General features: G+C 37.4%; 1 protein-coding gene across 2 annotated transcripts in view; it reads right to left on the bottom strand.

Moving 5' to 3' along the window:
• LOC307152243 (neuropeptide FF receptor 1-like) overlaps positions 1-12,972 on the bottom strand; it is a 28,946-nt gene extending 15,974 nt beyond the window's left edge. Inside the window, exons 1-4 of one of the 2 annotated variants that reach the window (XM_079860716.1) lie at positions 12,858-12,972; positions 10,854-11,202; positions 9,277-9,376; positions 5,476-6,460 (exon numbers count right to left, since the gene is read on the bottom strand). In XM_079860716.1, the coding sequence (XP_079716842.1) occupies positions 5,524-6,460; positions 9,277-9,376; positions 10,854-11,187 (1,371 nt within the window). In that variant the 5' untranslated portion in view covers positions 11,188-11,202; positions 12,858-12,972 and the 3' untranslated portion in view covers positions 5,476-5,523. Of the gene's footprint in view, positions 1-5,475; positions 6,461-9,276; positions 9,377-10,853; positions 11,203-12,857 lie in introns of those variants that run through there. The other variant, XM_079860715.1, reaches the window with a different exon arrangement.
• Between the last annotated feature and the right edge of the window lie 8,066 nt (positions 12,973-21,038).

Genomic DNA, 21,038 nt, shown 5'->3' with positions numbered 1-21,038 from the left:
AGGAACACAAGCAGCTCGATCTCTCATGGGAAATTATGAGTGAGTCGTGAGGAAGGCACACAGTGCTGTAATTTACTGCAGGTGTATGTAGTTTTCCTGTAATTTTCTCAGAAATTGGTTCGGTTGTCAATAGGTCTATTGTATTTCTATAGAGAAAGAGAACAATTCATTTCACTCCTTAAATGTCAGCGCGCGCACATTTCACCCGTAAAGCCACATGATGAAACGCCTCATGATAATTACAATCTGATGCAGAGACAACCGTTTGAACCGTCATTAACGAATGTGATGTTGCAATCATGTTCATCTCGTGTGTTAAACTCTTCTCTAATTAACACTCAAAGATTAGCTCAAAAGGTTAACCATTTAATGTATCAAACACAGAACTGTATTTTTTGTACTATATATACACACACAACACCAGATTACGAACAGAAACACAAACTCATATATAGATATACTACTTTTGACAATACACTATTCACAAGTTTAGGGTCCGAAATTAGCAAGAAATAAATAATGTTATTCAGCAAGCACGCATTAAATTGATCAAAAGTGACAGTAAAGGCATTTATAATGTTACAAAAGATTCAATTTCAAATAAATGCTGTTCTTTTGAACTTTCCATTCATCAAAGAATCATGAGAAATAAAATGCATCATGGTTTCAACACAAATATGAACTGTTTTCAACATTGATAATAATCATAAATGTTTCTTGATCATCAGATCCTCATATTAGAGTGATTTCTGAAGGATCATGTGACACTGAAGACTGGAGTAATGATGCTGAAAATTCAGCTTTGATCACAGGAATAAATTACACTTTAATATATATTCACATAGAAAACAGCTGATTTACATTTGAATAATATTTCACAATTTTTACTGTATTTTTGATCAGCGACTTTAAAAGACACACTTTTGAACAGTACTATTAATAATGTTTTTCCCGAAGACAAACACCTGATATTTATCAATGTCTGATGCAGAGACTGATATCTACAGTCTGATGGTTGCTAAACTGCTGATACATACATTTTAATGAGAATATTTACACAAAATCACTTATTTTACACAATATTTACTCTATTTCATTAAGAAACGGAGGCTCTCTCTACATCAATCTGGATACATTTAAAAGAAGCGTTTCCATTATAAAACGCTCTCCGTCCACAATACGGCTGTCAAATAAAAACTAGAATTTCGTATATTTGTTGAATTTAAAAAAACCTGCACATTCGAATGCAAATTTTGTGTTCATGTAGTTCATTACGCCGTGTGTTGAAGCGTGTTTTTGATGGACGAACACAGTTTTATGCACTATTGAAACCTAATTTTCCTTGTATGCACATTAAGGAAATTATATTTTAAGAACAATTGTTTCAAATGTTAGTGCACTTTAAAAAGTGAATGTCATTTCATTTTAATAAATGATGCGATGCTTGATTTGGTTTATGTTGCGCTCGCTTGCGCCCTCTTATGGGCATAGGAGACAATACAGCACTTTTTTCCCTCTAGCTTTAAAGGTACAATATCGTTAGCCTCATAGCATAATTGCCTACGTCCTATTTAAAAAAAATGACTTTTAGGCAATTATGCTACTATGAGGCTAACGATATGCAAGATTTTGCACTAGAGGGCGCTACATTCCAAACAACAACAACGGCGTAGCTTGATGACGATGTGAAGGAGCGTGGAATGATGGGAACTGTCGTTTTCAACTCCACCGTGGATGTAAATCAGTCAGACGGGAATCGAAAAAACATGTTCAAGGATGAGGTAAAGTTCTATTTTTATAAATGTTGTGTTTAATGACATGCTTTTATTTCATTAAAATGAATTAACCGCAAGAAAAGTAAGGTTTAATACTAAATTGGTTATCACAGATGTTACTGTATGTCGAATTCATTGTTGTGATAACGCGGCACAGTTTTACATGTTCTAAACAATTGTTGTAAAAGTACATTCGAACATACTCACATCATTTGCCAAAATACTGATTAATCTTTATGTATAACACATGCTATATTTATTTACATGGCCATAAACACCAGACGTGATAAACAACGTCAATAAACTAAACACAAACCTAAAGCATAATACCCGTACGTTAGGGCTGGGCGATATGGCCAAAAAAAAAAATCACGATAATTTTTTTTATATCAGTCGATATCGATAATTATCACGATAAAAGTCAAATCTTTATTTATTTTAAGTTTAAAGGCAGATTTTTGCTCCTAAGTGAAAGTTGTAGAAACCAGAGCGTTAATTGTGGTTTTAAACTACTCTTTATTGTCAGAACATATCAGGACAACCACTTGCCAAACTGGTGAACATTTCACAAATCTGAGGTAGAACATTCAAACATTTGTCATTTTTCCTTAACAAAATAAATATCTTTATTGGACAATTAATTTCTTAGTTTCTGCATGTGCTAATTTTTATTTGGTAAAATGTAATATTCTGACTGTTTGAGTTTTATTAAACTTAACCATTGGTCATCCAGTATCATGCATTTAGATCATGACAACCTCACTATCATGGCAAAATGTAACTTTATGGTTTCTATGGTATTTGTATGAAAAACAGTAGCCTAAATACATGATTAAATACTGTAATTATATTCCATCAGTCCTTTAATACATCGTCTACATTAATAATATAATACAATTCAATATGTATATCCCACATTTCATGGTGCAGTTAATATTACTAGGCTAACGTTACAGTAAATCCGTGGTAAATGATGGGAATGTGTAGACGGAAAAGTCTTCTGCGCAGTGTTTCCCCTGTTAGTCAGCGCTGTTTCATCTGCCTTTAAACTGGTTTAAATCACGGAGACGTGTGTGTTCTTCACTGAACTCAAGCGCTTCTCACTGGATCTCGTGACGAGAGCGATCAGAGTAAACGCATCTCCTCTAGTGAGCTCGCGCTGCGCTGCTGTTTGGACTTTGAGCCGAGCGGATAAAGGGTCCGTGTGGCGCGCGGTTCAAATGAGTTTCGTTCCGCTTTTGGCGCATAAACATTATCGAACATTTATCGAACTCTTGATATCGTTTTCTCGAGAAAAATTATATCGCGATAATTATCGTTATATCGCCCAGCCCTACCATACAATGACGTTTACGTTAATGGGACTTGTCTTTGTCGACAGAACCAGCTGCAATCGGTAAAGAATAATTGTGTTTCATAACGACTGCACGAAACAAGCTAACGTTTGTTGCTTGATAGACGCTACAACTACAACTTCCGCATTTGTCCAGGACTCCACGTGGAAACCGAGGGTAACGCGGATATGACGCCACTGACTGGCGACTCCCTGCTCACACGCCCCGTTTCCTTGGTTAAAATCGCAATTTTCTCACGATTTAAAGGAGAACTCGGCAACTCTAGCGAACTCTAGTCACTTCTTTGCTGATTTTCCCTTTTGTTGTCGCATGTTTTCCCCACGAGCTCCCCCTACAGCTGTGGGGGGGCGTATATTTCACAACACGGACGTAAAAAACTCACTTGCGGCAGCCTCCTCCCCCTCTCTACCGCTGCTCATGTGCGTTTGTTTTGATCGGAGCAAGCCAACTGTATCGTGTGGAGCTATGTCTACCGAGGTGGGTAATCTGGTAATACATCATACATGCGTGTGTGTTTATGTCGAATTGCCGTAAAGCAATTCGTGTTTCGCGCTCGTTCTCGTTCTCGCTTCTCACGAGACTTCCAATTTCTATCTTGCCGGGACGGTAGTCCCCAAGTTGCAAGGTTGGTTTTCCGCCTGGGAACGCTGGGAGGAGCGGGGAAAGTCACCAATATCACCAGAACAGGTTGTTTAACCATCCAAATGATTTCTAGACAGTTTTATTAAGTTAAAAAAGTTACCAAGTTCTCCTTTAAAAATATTGTAAGTAATCAACTTAACAAAATATATAACACTGGCCTTGTGGTTTTCAGATATTTTAATGCAAAAATCTTACATATTGTACCTTTAAGTATTGCCTTTAGAATTCGAATATAATTCGAATTTTGCTAATATTTAAGAAAGAAATTCAAATTGAGCTTTTCAGCCATTTTGACAGCCCTAGTGAACACGAAAGCTCACAGAGAATGTACCGAGAATAATAATTTTCTCACACTATTTTTCAGCGTAGTGTTGTCAAAAGTACCGGTACTTCGGTACCAAGTCGGTACTGAAATTTTTAAAATGTGACGATACCAGCATTTCTGTAGTACCGAGTACCGGGTATATTCGGCACCCAGTAATAGGCAGCTGCTTTCAGTCGCTCCGTGTTTATCTAAGTGCGGGGCTCCAGACTAACTTTTTTACTAGGAGCACTGTAGCCGATATATACCACAATATATATAGTGTCTGTGAATATTAAACTGCAAAAAGACTATTTAAATATTAACCCTGCATGTTCTGCTTGTCTCTGTGTGAAAGAATGGCGCAGACGCGCGGTTTCATTTAACGTTACCTCACACACACACAGACGCACGAGTGACGCTCGCGCTGTTTTCAGTCTCTGCTGCCTCACGATATGATGACATGATGAAATTCATCTCCAGAGCCGCTCTGAGAGTCACTTCATGAGCATTTTACCGTTTCACTTGAGAAAAACTATCGTCATATCATACACACACAGAAACTAAAAGGTCTTCACGGCAACCCGTCAAAATAAAAGTTCGGTTAAACTTGAAGAAATTGACAGAAATAATTATATTAGGCTCCTGTACAGTAGATTTAGCTATGTCTCCATGTATTAAAAATACTACTACTAATAATAATAATGTGTGCATTTGAAGGTTGCTCATGTTTCACTTGATTTTTTTTACTTGAAGTAATAATCACGTTTAAACAGCATGTAGCCTTCAGTGCTTATATGTATAATTTACTTATGATTATACCGTCATAAATAGTAAGTCCACTATTTATTTACTATTAAAAAAAAATTTTTTTTCAAATAGTTAAATAAAATAGAAAAATAGTTCCAACAGATTTTGCTGTGGTACCGAAATTGGTACCGAGAACCGTAAAATTTTAATGGTATCGTACCGACTACTGGAATTTTGGTATCGTGACATCCCTATTTCAGCGTAGTCGGATTTATAATGGAAACGCTTCTTTCAAATGTATCCGGATTAATGTTTATAATCCACTGTGTCTGTCAATCATTTCATTTCATTTATTTATTTATATAACACATTTAATGCAACAGCTGTTGCCCAAAGTGCGTCACAATCACTAAAAACACAAAAATAAGAGAAGAGGCAGAGAAAAAAAAAAATTCTTTTTTTAAAAGAAACGCACAAAACATAGACAAGATAATGATCAAACACCCCTCATGAAGATGCCCAGGACGTGTGCTTTTAACATGGCCTTAAATTTCAGTAGTGACTTCACTGACCTTACAGGAAGAGGGAGATCATCGCAAGTTCGGGTCCGACACGGAAAACGCTCTCATGTTTGTGTTTTGTTCTGACACTCTTTGGCCTGTAGATGTCAGCCGATTAATCCGATGCATCTGCTGTGTTTTCAGAGCTCCCAGGCTTTATATATTTTACCTCCTGGTATCTCAATCTCTTGGAAGTGGCTTTTTCTTTTAACAGACACGGCGCCACTTCCACCTTCGGCTTTGTCGTCTCCTGAACCGCTCCGATGCTCGAGCTCCAGGCGAACGCATCCGGTGAGATCGCTCTCGGTGAAGATCTGGTTTGTCCGTGTTCCCAAACCCAGCGGTTTTCCGCTAACACCCGTATTCAACGGGCTACAACCCTGACCTCCAACTCTGGGCTGTTTAATGCTAAATCGCCTTTTCCTTCGGCTAGGGAAACAAGCGTGCTTCTGACACGCGGCTTGAAAGCCCCTCTTGAAGTTCTCGTTGAAGTAGCCGTAGATAATGGGATTGACGCTGGAATTGGAGAACGCCAGCCAATGAGAGATGGGGAAAACATAGCTTGTTAGAAGCTCCAGATTGTCCTCATCTGGACGAGCGTAATCAGTCAGTAGCATTAGCGTCCACAGCGGAAGCCATGATAGCATGAACAGCAAGGCAACCACAATTAGCATCTTTATCACTCGAATCTTGCGTTGAGACGCGGGACATTTCGCCTGTGAAGGAACTTCAGGCTCGGCACTGGAAAGGACGGTTGTGCCGTACAGTTTTGCCCCGATACGGCCGTACATTAGCATGATTAGCGCGAGGGGAATCACGTATACGTGCACGAACAGGACCGTCGTGTACACCTTCCTCATCTCGGGGTCGGGCCAGGTCTCGTAGCAGGAGTACAGCGGGTACGTGCGGTTGAGGTTGTCACTGTGAACCGTGAAATGGTGTTTTTCCTGCTCGACCGTCAACATTAACGCTGAGGGAAACATAATGGTGAGCGCGAGCACCCAGATCGCCCCAATCGACACCTTCGCGACAAACAGCGTGAGTTTGGGCTTGAACGGGTAAACGATGCAGCGAAACCTGAGTTTCAGACGAGGAGAAAACACATATGCACGTCATTAACCCAGATGTAATGTTTTCTAGAGTCACAATTATTTAAAGGTCCCGTATTATGCCCCTTTTCACAAGATGTAAAATAAGTCTCTGATGTCCCCAGAGTGTGTATGTGAAGTTTTAGCTCAAAATACCCCACAGATCATTTTTTACAGCATGTTTAAATTGTCATTTTTTGGGGCTCAGAAAAACACGCTGTTTTAGTGTGTGCCCTTTAAATGCAAATGAGCTGCTGCTGCACGGCCCAGGGGGCGGAGCTTCATGACAGGGATGGAAATTAGCACCCGCCACCAGCCAAATGCGGGTGATTTTGTGTTGTGGCAGGTAAACTCGCTTCACCTACCGGCCACCATGGCGGGTAAATAAAGATAGCATACCGTTTCACACGGACGGCGGACACTTTTAGAGGAGGCACACCTTCAAAAAAAATGTGGCATTACATCGCAGGCGTTAAGAGGTCTGCAGAGAAAACATCTTAGCATTGACTTAACATTGAAATCACTCGCGCCTGACGCGCTATTCGCGTCCGGTGTGAACGCACCAATGCGACGGTGGAGCGTTTTAAAGATTTCCACTCTGGAGGGTGGTTTCACTTTTTTGCGTTTTTAAGCCCCAAAAACGCCGTCGCCGTCTAAACGAGAGGCACATCTGATAAAATATTTTTACGTTTTCACCCGCGAGCGTTCTCTTGTAAACAGGGCCTAATAGTTTCATTGTTGGGACTAAAAACCTAAAACTGGAAGCCATAAAAGACCACGAATCATCCAAATGCCACATCCAGGTAAAAAAGAGAAATATATATAAGAGAGGAAGAGTGTATAAGAGAGAGAGAGAAAATGTCAGCATTTCATTGAGACTTGAGATTAAATAAACTGCTTAAGTATTGTAGATCTCTTGTAGTATTAATTTTCACATGCAGTTACACATTGTCGGTTAAAAACAAGAAAGTGGCTGGTAAAAACATTGAGTGGCTGGTAGATTTTGAAATCCAACAACAAAAAAGTTAATTTCCATCCTAAATTAATTTTCTTTAAAAACAAAATAATTCCACCTCGTCTTCAGCGGCTGCCTCAGATCTCGGGAGTAAATAGAGAGAGCTATGTGGATTAATACATCCAGCCACACAACACCTACAACTCTTGGGAGACATTCTCGTCAGTGCAGCAGCTGTGGACTCGATCAGGGCGGGGCTATGTTAGAACGGCAGTGTCTGTCAACACTCGTGGGCGGGGCCTGTGCTTAGTGACGTCACTAAAACAGCATTCTGAACACAGGTTTAATAAAAAAGGAGTGAGTGGATTTTTATCACTATTGGCTGGTTGTGTACACACACTGCCAACACACATTTATGTCCAAACAGCATGCTAAAGTGAATTTTGCATAATACGGGACCTTTAAATTAACATGTGCTGGGCAACGATTAATCGCATCCAAAAAGAACATTTGTTTTTACATAATATATGTGTGTTAATAATTTTTTGTATATATAAATACACACACATGCATGTTTATATTTAAGAAATATTTTTATGTATATACATTTATATAATTTAGATTATATTTAAATATATTAAATATAAGTAACACATTTTTCTTAAATATATATACGCATGTGTGTGTGTATTTATATATACAAAATAATTATACACAGCACACACACATATATTATGAAAACAAACTTTTATTTTTGATGCGATTAGTCGTGATTAATCGTTGAACAGCACTAAAATAAACGTGATTTTGGTTCACGCACTCTGCTATATTAAAGGAATAGCTAAATGTCACATTTATTATAACGGATTTATGTAAAGATTGTTTTAAGTGCACTTAAATTAAACGTTGTTATATATTTTAAACCCTACAAAATGCTACAAATGATGGCATTTGGAATTATGCTGTAATGTTGAATTGCCATAATTACTCATTTCATCCTCAGAAATTGAAGGAAAAAATCCATTTAATAGAGACATCAGTAGAAGTATTGGTATTGGTGATACTGGCCTTTATTCTTAGTACTCAGTAAAAAATGGCATTCAAGAAATATTTAAAATAAATGTATATATCTGACAATATAGAACGCCTTCACGAAGTCTCAGTTCACTTCTGTCTCTAAATTTGTACATATGTTAAAAAAGTTAAAGCTTTGGCATGGAAACACTGAGATGTTTCAGTGTCTATCCAAGCATTCATACGTGTGCACTTTATTAAAGTCCCCCTGTGGTGTAAATCCAGCTTTTAATGTTGTTTATGTGTCTATGTGGTGTTTTTAATCTGCTTTAAGACAAACCATGTGTAAATTCATAAGTCGACAGCATTGCTGAGTATTTCCTCCTTAAAACTGCAGTGAACCAAAGACAGTCTCAAAAACACGCTTTGAAATCGCTGGTGTTTCTGACGTCACAAACTACCTTGTAACCAATCAGATCAACGTGTGATCGTCAACCAGTGGATCTCTGAGCTGAGTGAGTGAGTGGAGGCGGGGCTAATTTGCATATTCATAGAACCGCGCATACTAAATGAGGCAAGGGTGTCGAGTTACATTCAAGATATTTTAAGGCAAGAAGAAAAAAACTTTAAATATGTAATTTTGGTGATCAAAGATGAGCTTTAAGGGATAAAGTTATTGACTACAGGGGGACTTTAACAAATACATGCAAATACTTTAGCGCTCACGCTCTACTTATCTAGCGCTCTAGTGTTTTCGGAGCTGAGCTGAGCTATTCACCACTGCATTTCATGAGACTAAATTTCAATCAACTGATAACAATCTGCTGATTACTTACCGGTCCACAGCGATGGCAACTAATGTGAAGACTGAAGCACAGACTGACGTTCCTTGTACCAGGCCACTCAGTTTGCATATCGTGTTGCTGAAAGGCCAACCTGACGAAGACAGACACATTTATATCTAGAAAAACTACATCTACATTAATCCAGATACATCTGAAGTAGGGCTGGGTATCGATTCAGATGTCCGATTCGATTCGATTCCAATTCACAAAATCTCAATTTGATTCAATTCTCGATTCGATTCACTGATTTCAGTGATTCTATTTTCACTGGCCCCACCACAAAGAAAGTAATAAATTAATAAAATAGTTATTCACTGCAAAAAATGCTTTTCTTACTTAGTATTTTTGTCTGGTTTCCAGTCCAAATATCTAAAAATTCTTAAATCAAGATGCATTTACTAGATAAGTAAAATTAGATAAGAAATTATGTCTTGCTCTCCAGGGGAATTAATCAAAATTAAGTGAGTTTTTGCTTAAAACAAGCAAAATTATCTGTCCATGGGGTAAGAAAATAATAAACAGATTATTTTTCTTACCCCATGGACAGATAATTTTGCTTGTTTTAAGCAAAAACTCAATTAATTTTTATTTATTTCCCCAGAAAACAAGACATAATATCTTAAGGCATTTTTTTACTTATCTAGTAAATGCATCTTGATTTAAGTTTTTTTAGATATTTGGACTGGAAACCAGACAAAAATACTAAGTAAGAAAAGCATTTTTTGCAGTGCTGTTTTGGAGCCATGTTTCCTTGTATTGTAATAAATAAGGTCATGATACCAGTGAAATTTAACAATTTCTCGATTCCAATTTCAATACCACAGCTAAAACTACTGATGTGAACTTCAAAGATTATTACGACACAAGTAAACTGTCATTAATAAAAAAAAATTAAGCATTTTTCAAAAGTTGCGTGTCTGCACAGAAACAACATTTTTTCTTTTAATCTTCTTACTGCACATATATAAAAATAATAAAAGCTCCCTGAGATGATACAGGGAGACCACATTTCTCATGCTATTCTTGTGGCACAATTCTTTTATTAGCAAAATATCCCACTACATACTGGTGCATATTAGGGATGTGCGAGAGGATTACAGAGGCTATATTCTGCCCTTTTACAAAGTCTTGATGTACTCAGGCTCTACTAGAACAGGTTTTCCTGCTTGAATGTTGATTATTTTCCTCATATTCTCCATTGTTGCAGCTCCTCTCTTCCCAGTCTGTCAGTAACGCTCTGTTTACTTCCTGTCTCTATGAAGCCCCTCCTTCTGAAAAGCACACTGTGCTCTGATTGGTCGGCTGGAGCAGTGTGTTGTGATTGGTCGAGTGCTTCAAGTGTGTTTGGGAAATGCTCCGCCACACTACTAACTAACTCAACCAGGCCACGCCCCTTTATTCTGCGTATTAATGATTTAAATGACGATTATTGTGACGTGTTCGTTCCCGGAAGAAACTCAAGACTACAATGGAGGCGTTTCAGGAGTTCAGGAACACTGACACTGATATAGAGAAGAACTAATAACGTATTATGCTAATATTGCACAATCTCCACGTTAATCTCTCACCTGTGATGAGGTTGTCCACTAACGTGGTGGGAATGCAGAAGATCCCGATCAGTAGGTCGCTGACGGCCAGATTCAGGATGAAGATGTTAGTCACGGTTCTCATGTGCCGGTTCCTCAGGACTATCGCACAAACCAGACCGTTTCCCATCAGGCACAGCAGGAAGATGAAGAGATACGCCAGCGTGAAGAGCGTGGCCGTCGGCAGGGAATGCTGGAAATAAGGAGACAGGATGAAGCCCTCCGCTGTGCTGGAGTTGGTGCTGTTGGTCTGGTTCGGGCAGGAGGCGAGATCTGAGAGGATGCAGATGGAGCCAGAGTCCCATAATCCCTCCATGGATGCACAGAAATCCTGGGAAAACACACACATGAAATGGAACAAACCAAAAAAAAAAAAAAATTCCTTCAGTTTTAGTACTGATGCTAGTGACATTCAGCAGAAAACACACTGAACACTTAGAAACCCAGTTAACTTTATAGATTGAGCAGCTTTGAGCACTTGTTTCCAGCAATAACTTCATAAAACAATTAATATAAACTATACGTCCACCACATAAGAAAAAAAAACATGCCTTGGCAAATCATAATTTTGACATAAGACTAAGTCAAAATGATGACTTATGTCTATGATTTTTGTCATAATTTTGACTTTAAATGTTTTGTATATTTTGACTAGTACGAGATCAAGAACAGACATTTGAACACATAATTATTGAAATCAAAAATAAAGGTTTTTACTAGTAAGAATTGTATTTCTGATATGTGAAATCGGAATTTTTACTAGAAGGAAATAAATTCTTGATATCAACAATCAAATTTGAATAACAGCCTATGGTCACATTTAATTAGTGGAAATACAATTACGGATATCAAGAATTATAGTTTTTCCAAGCTGAAATTGAATTCTTGAAATCAAAATTTGTATTTCTGACGTCATTGTCGATATCAAGAATTAACATTTTTACTAGTGGAAATGTTATTCCTGACATCAAATCTTTATGATTAGAAATGGCATTTTAACTAGTGAATATTGAATTGTTGATATCAATAATTCATATCCTGGTAATGGATAAAAGTAAAAACGGCTTGCCATAAGGACACACAGCTCTACTTTATATAGGCTATCTTTATAATTATCTAATAATTATATATAATTTATAATATTATATAATTATTTGAATCAAACGTCCGAAAACGAAAATGCTCCTTTTCTCTCGCTGGTTTCAATACAACTAATTCAAAACTGTCTTATATTAGAGTGATTTTTGTGAATTAATTTGGGCATCAGGTAAATACAATAAAATCAAGCTATGATTGTGTAATGAATTCACAGCTTGTGTCAGTGCAAAATATTATTTGTTAATTGCATTGATTTTATTTTTGGGGCAAGTTGTCACATGTGTTAATTTGTTATTTGCCGAAACAATGGTTTGATACTTTTCATATGACATTTTCCCAATTTTGCGGTTTTATGAATTACCTCACTGTTAGATTTGCTAAAAAAAAACATCACGTTAACGTTAATGGGTTGTGCCCGTTGTGACAACATGCCCCAAAATCACTCAACGAATGTCAATGTGTGTTTTGTTGTTGTTTTTTCCAGGGCAACAACCTTGGAAAATAAATTAGCTTAATATATTTTGAGGTTTGTATCTACAGCAATTGTATTACAGTACTGTACATATGTAAATCCCCTCAGAAATAACGTTATTCACTAGAAAGAAAAATGCGACAACTTGCCCCAAAGCGCAAATCTCTCATCTTTTAGTTCGTATAAGAATATTAATGTATAGGACATGTTCAATATCTTTATAAATAAAACAATTTTCCACATTATTCAGCAGTGAAGGTCGTTTTATCCCGCTCATGATGAGAAAAAAGGCGCGATGAAGCTGCAGTGATTCTGACTGAAAGAACTTCACCTCAGGTGCAGGAACTGATCAAAGTAGCTTAAATACTTGATAACATTTTTGTTTTAATAGTTAACGTGAGTCACAAAGGTCTTACCTTTCTGTCCTTCAGCTCAACGGGTGAAATAAAGCCAGTGGTTCAATGATATGAGAATAAAAAGAGCTCGATTATAATGGCGTGTGTCTCTGAATAACGCTTCAGCGAACTCACACCTGTCACGCGCTTCTGATGTCCGATTCACGAACCGGTACTTTTCAATGATTCGTGTGAACCGACTTACAAACCGTGTGTACAAATACTTGACTATAACTGAGGCATAACTTGTTTGGGATAGATTAAAAGAGAGGCAAATACAATTAAACTCTCAATTATGTAACTTGAAACAAAAACAAAAATCAGTTTTTAAGTGACACTTCTGAGTGATGGCCAAACGAATCGAATCATTTAAATGAACCACCCAAGCGAGTCGAATCCCTGAAATGATTCACTTTTTCACACATCACTCACAAGTCACGACAATTTTCACATTTGTTAAGATGCTGCAATTAATGTGGAACAATAATTAGACCCGCTGATTAATAATTACTGCCACAGAAATGACTCGCAATAATTACATTAAATAAAGCGTTTATCATGCTAAAACCAATATAATTAGAGTGTAGCCTATATTTAATTTTGTCTAGATGTAATTGATTCACACATATTCATAATTAGATCGACATACAGTAATTCCTCACAAGAGTTGCAATACTGTGTGTGAGGCTAATTCCTCTGTTTAATACATTAACTAAACACTGAAATCTAATAATAAATCACTTGACTGTTATGTGAACACGTGTTCACATTAAATATACCACATAATGAAAGCTGTATATTATGAGAAAATGCATGTTGTAAGGTTGGTTTATGCCCCATAATGTCATTATCTGTTGTGAAGCACCTGTACAGTATGTGGGTGGGTGATTCTTCATCAACACCTGTGAAATATTACAAACTTTTTTTTAATTTACCAGATTCAGAACATCTCATGATGTCTTGTTTGTTTATTGGAGAATAAGCTAATTGAAATATATCTTATATGTATATATTTGAGCATGCATGCCAGCTTGTGTTTCTTTATCCTTCTGGTGTTGTTTTCAATTCAACATTTATAGAGCTCATGAAGATCAAAAAGAATTGTACACAAGAAACTGTTTTCTTTCATCACTTCAAATAGCCTAAGACTCTCACTGTTAAATTGGCTGGTTATTTGTCTGCTTCATACTGTTATATGTTTAAAAAATTCAACAGTTTACAATGCTTAACATTTTCTGAACTGCTGTAGCCTAATCTATTGCATGCATGCCCGTGATATTGCTGTTGAATCTTCATGTTGTTTGGTTAATGACCATATGAAATATTAAACACCTTTCTCCTTCTTAAGCTTCTAGATTTATATAGCTTTATTCTTCTTATCTCTCACAAATGTTTATCTTTGATTTCCCAGCTGTGTTTGCTGACATTTCTATGCAGCTCCGCTCGGATCCCGAAGGATTTAAAGACAGCAGGAAAGACTTTTGTGCACAGAGTTCAATTTTAACGGACTATTAATATCAGCATGAGAGCAAGAAATAAGAAATAGTTTTAAATCAAAATTTAAGGCTCCTGTATTTTTCACCTCTTTTCTGTTGTGTTTTATAATGTCAGCTCTTGGTATGTAATACTGAACTTGATAGACTTGCCCAAATAGTTTATTATTGATATAAAAAATCCATTCAAATCTGTTACTGTTGTGTTCTTCCCTTTATTATAATAATTTTTCCACCCGTTTTTATATTGTGCAGTGTGTGGTGGCCTAGTGTAAATGTGAACTATCCACAGCATGAACAAAAGTTAGACATTATGTTATGAAAATGTTACTTTTGATTGTTCTTTGAAAGCTCTGAAACAAGTAAGATTTAATGACGTTGATTGGTAATGTTTTGAGAACATTATTAAAGACTACAGTCTAAAAAATCCTGAGTTGAACCTTATGAGTTCAGATCCGTCAAATTGGTGCGTGTCTTCGGTAAAATACAGGTTTGTGTACATTTTATTTTATCTATAAATACGTTATTGTTCTGTATAGTTTAATTTTATGCAAAGCAACATACAGGGGAGCGATGTGAGTCACCTAAACGAGTGTCGAGTCAGTCTTTTCACCCAATTAACCCCTTTTTTTTGGGTTATTTTTTCAGTGTTTTTAGTTTCAGTGTGTTCTTTAGTTTTTGAGTAACCCAGATCCTGGGTCAGACGTAACAACCCAGTGTTTGGGTAGTTTTTGAGTAACCCAGATCCTGGGTCAGACGTAACAACCCAGTGTTTGGGTAGTTTTTGAGTAACCCAGATCCTGGGTCAGACGTAACAACCCAGTGTTTGGGTAGTTTTTGAGTAACCCAGATCCTGGGTCAGACGTAACAACCCAGTGTTTGGGTAGTTTTTGAGTAACCCAGATCCTGGGTCAGACGTAACAACCCAGTGTTTGGGTAGTTTTTGAGTAACCCAGATCCTGGGTCAGACGTAACAACCCAGTGTTTGGGTAGTTTTTGAGTAACCCAGATCCTGGGTCAGACATACAGTAACAACACTGCAAAAAATGATTTTTTGGTGAAGTAAATACTACTGAAAAAAAAACAATGTAATTTACATGAAAAAGTTAGTTCAGGCAAGAATAAAAAAAACTAAGTAAATTCCATATAGTACTTAATTCAAGCGAGTAGAAATGAAAGCGTAAATATCAACTCAATAAAATTAAGTAAAAATTACTCAACTTTTCTGATACTGGGGTTCCCATCATGCACTGGACCTTGAATAATTAATGAGGTCCATTTTTCACTGGTTTCCAGCTGTATTTACACTGTTTTATCATTGCTTTTGTTGTCAGGATTAGTAACTTGCCATTTTGTGACATTTCGAGTAAATTTTCTGCTCAAAATGACACATTCAAACACAAAAATGATCCATCAAATGTTACCGTCATTGTGTATTGTCTACCAAGTATTGAGGTCTTTGCATTCACCACATGCTTAACATCTGACATGATGTAGATTTCTAATTAAAGCTACTGATAAATATGTTTAGGTTTTTACTTGGCAAATCTTTGTAAATTTACTAGCATTTTCTGAGTGGAAAAACTCTTTTTTCAAGTAAATCCTACTCCAAATTTTTTTCAGTGATCCCAGTGTTTGGGTAGTTTTTGTGTTACCCAGATCCTGGGTCAGACGTAACAACCCAGTGTTTGGGTAGTTTTTGTGTTACCCAGATCCTGGATCAGACGTAACAACCCAGTGTTTGAGTAGTTTTTGTGTTACCCAGATCCTGGGTCAGACGTAACAACCCAGTGTTTGGGTAGTTTTTGTGTTACCCAGATCCTGGGTCAGACGTAACAACCCAGTGTTTGGGTAGTTTTTGTGTTACCCAGATCCTGGGTCAGACGTAACAACCCAGTGTTTGGGTAGTGTTTGTGTTACCCAGCTCCTGGGTCAGACGTAACAACCCAGTGTTTGGGTAGTTTTTGTGTTACCCAGATCCTGGGTCAGACGTAACAACCCAGTGTTTGGGTAGTTTTTGTGTTGCCCAGATCCTGGGTCAGACGTAACAACCCAGTGTTTGGGTAGTTTTTGTGTAACCCAGATCCTGGGTCAGACGTAACAACCCAGTGTTTGGGTAGTTTTTGTGTAACCCAGATCCTGGGTCAGACGTAACAACCCAGTGTTTGGGTAGTTTTTGTGTAACCCAGATCCTGGGTCAGACGTAACAACCCAGTGTTTGGTAAGTTTAGAGGATTTAAGTTAATCTGTAAACATTAACTGAAGTATGAAGTAAAAAGAAAAGAAGAAGCTATACTATAGTAAAAATTAATCCAGCCAGTATGATGGGTTAAATAAACAACCCAATTTGCTGGGTAAAATTAACCCAACATGTGTTCTGTCCTATATTTACCCAGCCCCAAATTGGGTTGTTTTTAGCCCAATGTTTTTTAAAGTGCAGATAACGTTGAACAGACGTTCTGTTAATGTTCCTGGAAGAACGTTTGCTTGTAACTTTGACCGAATGTTCCCTGTTAGCTGATAAAAACTGTTCAATCTAATTTCAAACACACATTAACATTCCCCAGTCTATCAGATTGTTGCTGTTCACTTCAGTGCAGTTCAGATCTCCAGCATAATTGATTGTAAAAACACATAAATAGTCATCAGATTAACAGTTTTGTTCTTGGAACTGGAAGGTCAAGGTTTAATCAAGCAATTACTGCCTCCTGCTGAGACTTTCAAGAACATTTAAAGCTCCTCACATGGACATTATAAATGCAGAGATTTCATTTCCCATTCTAATTTGTTCTATACTAAAGAAAATAAATTGGTCTTGTGCTACTTGCTTACAGTGACCTGAAAACAAATATACATGCACATTAATAAGCTATTTACTCTCAACTAAACAAACAAAACTGAAACTATTGGCACTGTCTGTGTGTCAGTCTCAGGAACAAAATGTCCAAAAGCAAGAGATCGTTAGATCTGCTCATGCTGTGTCTCTTCAGGTTTACTCCTTTGTTTCTTTCATTAAATTGTTGCTTTTGCAAATAATGATCATGATTTGCCTGAAGAACATGAGGCGTTTGAAGGTGTGGAGTCAAGTAGGTTTGAGAACGGCACCATATTGATCATAAGGAGGTTTACTGAGGCTAAACTGGCAGTTTAATGAGGCTCAGAAAGTCTCATGCAACCATAAGAAAAGCCACCCACTTTCCCAGCGGATCCAACAGAGCAAACACAGGACACTATATTTGTGAGCTAAAATAGCCCTTCCTTTCCTTGCAAGAAGATGCACTAGGAAGATTTGTCTGGCCCGTTCACACCAAGAATGATAACTATAATAGTTATAAATGAGCTCTTCAATCCTCTGGTGCTCTTCGGGTATTTTTGCTTTTTTAGAACGTTTTACTTCTTTGGAATGGTACGAGACTTGGTAAAGGTTTTGGCACTTGCTGTGTGAACACAACACAATCATAGACATGATTGGAACAGGTTTAATGGTCCTGAAAAACAGCCACACTTGTTCTGTTCGCGGTCAGAAATGACGAGTTTCCTCTAGTGGAAGCGTTTGGAAACCGAAAGATCATTTCCTCAGATCTCAACCTCAGATCTGGAGCACAACTCGTTTAGATTCAAGGCTTTGATTTTCCCACAGTTTCAGAGTAAAACATGTTTTAGAAAATATATAAAATTTAAGTTATAGCATGAAAAATGCATAAAAATACAAATAGTATTTTTGTGCATTTTTCATAATAATAAACTTAAACTTCTATAACTTTGTTTCATTTTTTTCATTTTTTTACTTTTTTCACTTCAGCAATAATCTCTTTAAAAAACCAAACTTCAGGCTGTGCTCCAAAGATTCAGTTTATGTTGAAAATTTCATTTTCATCTGCTCAAAAAGTGAATAAATGGATTATAACTACTATGCATATATATAATTTAGTACCATACAATTGTAAAATTGTAAAAGCAGGACTTCCTGCTCAGCTACTGTTCGGACGCTCTTGCTTACTGCTCCACACTTTGCTCTATCGCTTTTACATTTTATCTCCTATTTTTTTTTCTTTTTTTCTTTTCTTTTATCACCTAATTTTAACTTCAGCAAATCAGCACAGTGCTCATACGACAAAGTTTGGATTACTACAAAAACGCAGAATTCTTTTACCCGACCAGCTTACATTCCGGGAAAGGAAAACACAACTGCCTAAGGATAAGAGAAAACGCCTCTTCAGGTTCAAGAATCTACTTGCTGCACCAACTGCCACAGACTTTTACAAAGGATTGCAGTTCTTGAAACAAAGTTACTTACGGGACCATCAAACCAGACGGAGCACACAACAGAGCTTCGTCATGGACACCCTCAGCATACCGGTGAGTCCCATGAAACTAGTGCTCCTCGACAGGTAGAGAAACAAGCCGATCGACTTACTAATCGATGGCACAAACAGGGAGTGAGACCCAAAGGCACTCGAGACATCAGATTGTCAGATTGTTAAATGCTTTGTTTCCAGACAAGACTTAGAGAAACTTGTGCATGCTTTCATCACCAGCAGGGTGGATTATTGTAATGGACTCCTCACTGGCCTTCCCAAAAAGACCATAAGACAGTTGCAGCTCATACAGAACGCTGCAGCCAGGATTCTGAGCAGAACCAGAAAATATGATCATATCACACCATAGGCGCCGATACCGTGGGTGCTCCGGGGCTCGAGCACCCACGGAAAATACCGAGCACCCACGTGTGCCAGTAGGCTACATTCATTTAAAATTAAACATAGCAGTTGGTGCTATGTGAAGCGTCTGTCACACTGTGATTGGTTATGTCGCTGTCAGTCGCCTGTTCCATATCCTTTCCACCAATCACAGCGTTTCTCGGATGAAAACGCCTCTTTAGTGACCCCGCTCTGTACGCAGAGACACGTTCCTCCTGAAGAATTAACCACAATGGTGAGTCAACAAATCAAATTTATACTGTGTGGACTTGTGTGACAGAGTCCTGCACTGGTTCGGGTACCCGACGGGTGACCCGCAAATTTTACTCAAACGGGTGCAGGTCGGGTCGGACACGGGGGAAACACGGGTCTAAACACGGGTTTAAAACAATCACGTGCAAACGTAAAAATATATGCACATTTTTAGGAACACAAGTACAAAAATATGCCTGTATTTCAAGTTAATAAAATAATTTAAAATCCACATCAGTTTATTTGAGCCTTGAGCCCACGCCCTCCCAGGAGTCTCTATACCTACTTTCACTTTTAAAAAGTCATCATAACCGCGCGCGCGATCTGCTTGCAGTCGAGATGGATGCTGAGGAGTTGAAGAAAATAATAGCTAGTGAAAACTGAAGAAAACAATGTTGTGAAAGGCTTACGGTTACGTGTCAGTTAAACTTTTCATCTCCAATCCTGTCTGTATTTGTGAGAAGTGGCGCTGTCCTGAGTTGAAAGATAGCCTACTTTACGGCTTTATTATCAAGTAAATAGGTGTGTGTAGTGTTCGTGTCGGCCGCTGTCCATTTCCTAAGGTTCTGAAATGCAAATTTTTTTTTTTTTTTTTTTTTTTTTTTTTTTTAAAGGGCGTGCTCCCATGAGCACCCACGGAGGAAAATATAAATCGGCGCCTATGTATCACACCAGTACTCAGGTCTTTACACTGGCTCCCAGTTAAATTTAGGATTGATTTTAAAGTATTATTACTGGTATATAAATCATTCAATGGCGTTGGACCTCAATATATTGCAGATATGCTCACTGAATATAAACCCAACAGATCACTCAGATCACTAGGATCATATCAGCTAGAAATACCAAGGGTTCACTCTAAGCATGGCGAGTCCGCTTTTAGCTATTATGCCAGCCGCAGCTGGAACCAGCTTCCAGAGGAGATCAGACGTGCTCCTACAGTCACATTCAAATCCAGACTCAAAACACTTCTGTTTAACTATGCATTTACTGAATGAGCACTGTGCCACTGTTCGTCCGACTGTACTGTATTTTATGTTTTATTTTTCTAAACTGTTTTAAGTATTCTTATTTCTTTTTATTATTTTTAATTTCTTCTATGTAAAGCACTTTGAATTGCCATTGTGTATGAAATGTGCTATATAAACTTGCCTTGCCTTGCCTAAAAATACAAAATATTTAATAAAAAACATGATCAAACTATAATATAGTATACATTCATGTAATTTCAAAGTCATTTTTGAGGGTTAAAGCAGGATGGATTCTGATCGGCTGGAAATAAAGTGATTCTGAAAGTGATTCCACAGATATTGTTCCTCTGTGCCGTTATTGTTATAGCGGACTGTTATTTTATATTTAGAACTATATCTTTATTGTCATGAACGGGCTTTGATCTTCATGTAACCTGCAGCTCTCTGCAAATGAAGTCACAAATAGTTCATGCATCTGTTCATTAATTATCAGTAACGCTGCTCACATTTAATATAAAGCTTCATTTGGGAGGAAAGTTTTCGCTTGAATTCACTAAAACACTTTAATTCCTTAAATAATTCCCAAATAAATGAAACTCCTTTGTTTCCCTGCAAAATAGACAATCATGTCTTTTATGCAAACAATTAATGATTTAATTCTGTTTTGTTCATGCCACTTACAGTGTAAGCCTAAAGTTATTTCTTTTGACTTGAAATCGTATATAAAATAATAAAAAATTATAATAAATTAGGCTCATATGATTAATTTTAATGCTGTGAAAATTG

The sequence above is a fragment of the Squalius cephalus genome (assembly GCF_949319135.1).
Source record: "Squalius cephalus genome assembly, chromosome: 24".
Classification (NCBI taxonomy): Eukaryota; Metazoa; Chordata; class Actinopteri; order Cypriniformes; family Leuciscidae; genus Squalius; species Squalius cephalus.
Note: the sequence above shows the minus strand (reverse complement) of the source record. Positions and strands in the feature narration are given on the sequence as shown.